At 34.0% G+C, this 6,212-nt stretch overlaps 1 protein-coding gene across 1 annotated transcript; it reads left to right on the forward strand.

Annotated features, from left to right (window-relative positions):
- The first annotated feature begins 2,270 nt into the window (after positions 1–2,270).
- Positions 2,271–5,008, forward strand: LOC102618170 (G2/mitotic-specific cyclin-2). Its single transcript, XM_006486546.4, has 11 exons — positions 2,271–2,434; positions 2,554–2,622; positions 2,811–2,943; positions 3,042–3,102; positions 3,202–3,318; positions 3,395–3,517; positions 3,701–3,790; positions 3,885–4,106; positions 4,195–4,293; positions 4,385–4,563; positions 4,663–5,008. The coding sequence occupies exons 2-11, from the start codon at positions 2,562–2,564 to the stop codon at positions 4,802–4,804; spliced, it is 1,227 nt and encodes a 408-aa protein (XP_006486609.2). The 5' UTR covers positions 2,271–2,434; positions 2,554–2,561; the 3' UTR covers positions 4,805–5,008.
- The last annotated feature ends 1,204 nt before the right edge of the window (positions 5,009–6,212 follow it).

Consider the following 6,212-nt stretch of genomic DNA (forward strand, 5'->3'; position numbering starts at 1 on the left):
GATATGTTTTTCGCGCCTCAAACGGCCCCATTCTTTCACTTCTTTTACAATATTTTTTTTTTTTTTTTTTTTTTGTGGGATGAATGATCATGCAATTCGGTCTAAGACTAACCTTTTCTTTTTTCTTTTTTTCTTTTCTTTTTAATTCTGATTATCCAACGGGTATCATCAGTGTTTTACTGTAGAGTTAATTCAATTTAATCAAATTCTATTTATAATTCTATTTTTTAAGACCAATTAACTCACATTAAAATTGTCACGAACTTTATGTGCCTGCGTTATTTTTGAATTAAAGTCATCTATTGTCTATGTGTGATAAAACTATACTATATAAAAATTTGATGAGTTATTAAACCACTTCGATCTTTCTTTTGTTATTTATCCTCTGACGTACATAATTTCTTATGATAAAAATACAAGAGATTTAAGAAGTCATTTAGAGAGGGTTATAATTATATACTTAAGTTGGTAATATTATTAAAAAAAAAGTGTTTCCTAACTTTGTTTTTAAGCAATATGCAATGAATTTTCTTACTTCATTTGAGTGATAAAAAAAAAAACTTTAAAAAAAATTGATTACATGCCTTAATGATTGTGGTTGCTAAAATATTTCGTTAATTTATGTACCTCTTGCATTGATTTGAAAAATCTAGACAAGTGCTAAATAATAAACAATTGTTTATTAAAAAACAAAAACTAAAAAAATCACATCTTTGCTTGGCGTTGTCAATCTCGGCCACCTACTAGGGTATTGTGAGAGTATAGTGCTTGGTGCTGGCCTGTCATTAACGCAACAAGATCGGATCTTGTGAGACCTCTTGAGGCCCATCTGAACAATTTTTATTATAACAACAACGTCACTTAATCATTGTTAATTATTTTCTATGCATTAATCTTCTTGTGGGCAGAAAGTGATGTGATGTCGTTCTCGCTCGCTACTATAAAATGTAAATATTAATGTTGGATTTTGTCAAATGCAATGCAATTTGCTTCACAAAATCATGTTGATGTGTGTGATAGCGACAACTTTCGAGAGTGGATTTAATACCAGAAATTTCTAATCTCGATCTTGACTTGGCATGCACGCTGGCTACCGCCGTGCATTGCATTTAGGCCAAAATATTTGAAGGCCGTGTGTGATTTTGGTGCGTTTGAAATGGGCCGGAGTTAAGGTAAAAGTTAATGTCTGCCAGCTCAAGTTGCCATAAGCTGCCTTTTTTTTTTTCCTTCTCAATAGTCAGTCAATCAGTCGCTGTTCGAAGCAACTTTTGCCATTAAAGTTAGGGTTTATGAGAAATTCTTCACCGTCTTTATTTACCTACCAAAACCAAAATAAGAAAAAAAAAAAAAAAGGGTGGAAGGTGGGCTTTATGATTACTGTGATATCATCTCATCCAAGTTTAGGGAATCTTTATGGATACAACAAATTCAACACAAATCATTGATGTGTTCACGTGACCACATCTGCAAGAATGAGGCAGCGGGTGTATTATCTCATTGCTTTCATGGGTCATGACCACAAAAGAGTGAAACAAAGGTCCAATCAAGCTATTAAACAAACGCTTCTAATTCTAAATCACAGACAAAACTAACTAATCTTTCTGTCTCTTTTATTTTTATATGGTAGTGGATTTACACCAAGATTCTTTCTTTTTTTGAATTATTGAGCAAGAATTCGTTAATCCGAACAAGTTGCTTCGCCATAAACATATGTGAACCCAATTAATAGTCTTAGATTATGCCCATGATTATTGACAAAGTGATTGAGAAACCTTCCTTTTTTTTTTTCTTTTCAATAATATGAAAAGTTTTTCTCATTAGAATAATTTCATTGAGAAATAATTTTTTTTTTATAAGAATTAAGAAATAAATCTAAGATGAGTTTAGTGGATGTATGTAGATCTCACCTTTATTCACACAAATTTTTAAATTATTATTCATCCATATACGTACCGACTATGCTATCATTATATAGATTTAGATTTTCAGCAAACCCCTGATTTTACAATACATTAGTATATTGTGTTGAATTACTATTATTGTTTGGTTTAAGATATTATCTTATGTTAACTAAGTAGAAGCTTCTAATGAATATGGCTCCTCAGTGGAGAAGAGCGTAATGATGGGCTCAAAAAGTTAGAAGCCCAAAATTTCAAAAGGCCTTTTAAATTTGAAAGCCTTGACACGTCCTCTCGAACGATACGCGCTTGACTTTAGACCGTTGAAACGATCCAAAGCAACTTTTCATTTTTATTCAGATCCAACCGTCCACGTTAACTAGCCGTTATTTTCAAATAAGGAAGCGTGCAAAGCCCTTGCCTTTTCTCCATCTTCGTCCTTCTCATTTTCCTTTGATTCCGCTTCATTTCTTTTTTCTCTCTTTTAATCCATCATAATAATCAAAATGAAATAATTCGAACAGAGTTCCATTTGTGTGAGTTTTTCAAACTTTCAAATCCAAAAGGGTGTTTGATTTTTTTTTTAATTTTGTTGTTAATTTTTTGATGATATTTGCTTTCTCTTCTTATTATTTCGATCCTTGGTGTGTCATAGAATCAAGAATGGGTGGATTAAAGGAGAACATTAATGCATGTCTCATTGAAGGAGCTTCTAATTTTCAAGGTAGCTTCCTTTAGAATTTGATGTATCTTCCTATTTTTTCAAAAGAGAAATTTGTTAATTCGTATGTGACACAATGATTTACAGCTGCTTACATTTTTTCTGTTTTTTTTTTTAAATTCAGCATGTCGCCTTTTTTAATTTACTATTATTATTTTGTGTTTTTAATTTGAATAAATTCCGTTCTGAAGATGATGTGAGATTGGGTGGTTCCAAGCAAACGATGGAGGTGGTTCAAAATCCCAGAAGGGCTTTATCTGTTATCAATCAAAACATTTGGGGAGCTACCATTCGCTCAAATGCCATTAACAAAAAAGGATTAGGGTAAATTTTCAATTAGTTTCTTTTTGTTAAGTTCTGGTTTCAGCACTTCCAGTCTTCAATTTACCATGTAATTGATCTGAACTATACTATATCTTCAGGAATGGAGTAGCACATAAACCAAATCCAGGGTTGGCAGAAGCAGTGATTGGCGACGTTGAAGTAATTTCTACAACCATCAATGTTAAGATGATTTATGATTTTGCTTCATGTCTAGAACATGAAATTGAATTACTATTGCTTGATTTGTGGTGTTATCAGGAAACTAGAGATGATCATACAGTAATAGATGTCGAAGACTGTGGGGATGATGATGGTGCTGCAGTCCCAATGTTTGTGCGGCACACAGAAGCATTCCTTGATGAGATTGATCGGATGGTATTAGAATTTAACAAATCTTAGTTATGGCCAAAACAAAATCTTAATGCAATGCACTGAATTCTGATGTCTGCAGGACGTTGATGAACTGGAGGTTACAGAGGACCCCATTCTGGATATCGACGGCAGAGATTTGAAAAATCCATTAGCAGTTGTTGAGTATGTTGATGACATATATGCTTATTACAGGAAAATTGAGGTAAGCTTTCTTCGATAGCAATTGAAAATAAAAAGCATATTATTAATATTAGTCACTGAAATGCATATTGGTCAGCTGAGGGCATCATTACGAATGGACTTGGCACCAAGCAATAAAAATTGTTCAGTTTTAGTCATTGAGAATAGTTACCTTTAAATCTTTAATGATAGTTAGTTTATGCAGATTTCTAGCTGTGTTTCCCCCACTTATATGGACCATCAATCTGACATCAATGAGAAAATGAGGGCTATTCTCATTGACTGGCTCCTTGAGGTGAAAACAGAATTTCATTGTACCTTTCAAGATACATTCTAAATGTCTTAAGAGATTACTTTCATTCATCTAATAGGATTGATCATATGGACAGGTTCACTACAAATTTGAGCTTATGGATGAGACACTATTTCTCACTATAAATATTGTAGACAAATTTCTAGAGCGGCAGGTGGTAGTAAGAAAGAAGCTTCAATTGGTCGGTGTCACAGCCATGCTATTAGCTTGCAAATATGAGGAGGTTTCGGTACCCATTGTCGATGATTTTATTCTAATATCAGATAATGCTTATACAAGGAAAGAAGTGCTTGATATGGTAATTTTTTTGTCTTTTCTCTTCCGATCAAAGCTAGCCCCCTCTCATGCACTGCTAACTAGCTTTGAATGTTCATATGTGCTTGCAGGAGAAACTGCTGCTGAACACTTTACAATTCAACATGTCTGTACCGACCCCTTATGTGTTCATGCGGAGATTTCTCAAGGCAGCTCAATCTGATAAAAAGGTGAGGTTCACTCGTAATCAAGTAATTTGGATCTAGAATTTTTTAGTCTTCGATATATTAAAGGTTTGTCATGCTCATGATTTCGAGCCAGCTTGAGCTTCTGGCCTTTTTCATCGTTGAGCTATGCTTGGTGGAATACAAAATGCTCAAGTTCCCCCCATCCTTGCTAGCTGCTGCAGCAATTTACACAGCTCAATGCAGCCTTTACCAGTTGAAGCAATGGACTAAAACAAGTGAATGGCTAACCAATTACCCGGAAGATCAACTTCTGTGAGCTACTTTACTTTTTTGTTTTGCAATAACATGTATCCTCAAATATGAATCGAGCGTATTTACAGCTGATGAATTTGATAATGCTTGTCAACATAGGGAATGCTCGAGATTGATGGTAACACTCCATGAGAAGGCTGCAACCGGGAAGCTGACTGGTGTTTACAGGAAGTTCAACACATCCAAATTTGGCCATGCTGCAAAAGCTGAGCCTGCCCTGTTTCTCTTAAATAATCAGTAGTACTAGTAGCACAGTGATAGGTATTTGGTTATTTGGAGCGGTGTGTGTTTGCGTGTCCCCAGCTAATTGAGCAACAGAAGTTGCCTTGCCCCCATTGAACCTTGTTTTATTCAGTCTGACAGAGTTGTGTTATAATTAATTTAAGCAGGTGCTTTGGATGTGATAGAATAAAGATTGTTTCTCAAATAATTTTCATTTTGAAGCTTTCTTTCAACTTCAAATATTGTTTTATTTTAAGGTAAAACTAAAATCTTTTCATCATGTGTTTTTTTTTAACCGACACTGGCATTTACAGAGTCAGAAAGTCTTAAAAGACAATTAACGAAGCCTTGAAAATGAACAATTTTTTTTTTTTTCATATATCACCTTAGTATGTTAGCATGTCTTGAATTTGACTTATCCAAATCCAGCAATGAGCACATTAAATTTGCCTTGCTTATAAACCTAACTTAACAGACATTAAATCACAGGAAAACATCATTGTATTGCTTTCGTGTTGATTATATATATACACGTATATTAAATTGTAATCAATTCACAAGGAAGGATGCATGTACAGCAAAATTGCAAGCACATTCATGTTCCAATCTTGTGGCTTTGGATGTTGAGAAGTGACACTCGGGTTTCAAATCAAACACATTTCAAAACTTCCAGGTCCTTCAAGATATGGTGTGCATGAGTGTAGTTTCTCTAGGATGTTGCGCACATCATCAGCATTCAAAATCATCCATTTCCAACGAGAGAGTACAATGCAGCATCCGGCTTCTCGAGTTGATTGGTTGGTCCCAGCTGTATGTTTCAGGATTTGACTGGATTGAAATGTTTTGTGTCTAATATAGTGCAATATTACATTGGATTGTAAAAAAAAAATTGAAATGTTTTGTGTCTAATATAGTGCAATATTACATTGGATTGTAAAAAAAAAATTTGCCTCAAAATGATTTTTTTTTTTTTTTTACTTTGCTCTTCCTTAGCATATCATATTTAGGAGGAGGTTTTAGCCTTAAAAAGATTAGGGTCAATTTCCCCGACGCTTGTTTTGACAATCACACAAGTGACAATCCATTAATTTTTAGAGTGCTGCTAGATATCAAAAAGAACGAGAGAAAAACAAGAGAAACTATAATCCAAGCTATCGTTTTGACTCCTCTCTCTCTCTTATGTCATTTTTTTCTCTCTCTTTCTTTTCTTAGCACATGCTTCATTCTCTCGTCTTTCTGTCGTTCTTCTTGATACTTAGCATTTTCCTAATTTTTACTGGTAAAGTTAAGGAAAAATTTTGACATGTTTCAATGCACCCCTCAATTTGTTAAAAATCTCAACCCACATCCCAAAGTTCCATCATATTTACAAGTTGACTGAGATAGACTATTGAAAACACTAAAATACCTTGGCAATATTATTATAT

The sequence above is a fragment of the Citrus sinensis genome, chromosome 8 (genome assembly GCF_022201045.2).
Source record: "Citrus sinensis cultivar Valencia sweet orange chromosome 8, DVS_A1.0, whole genome shotgun sequence".
Taxonomy (NCBI): Eukaryota; Viridiplantae; Streptophyta; class Magnoliopsida; order Sapindales; family Rutaceae; genus Citrus; species Citrus sinensis.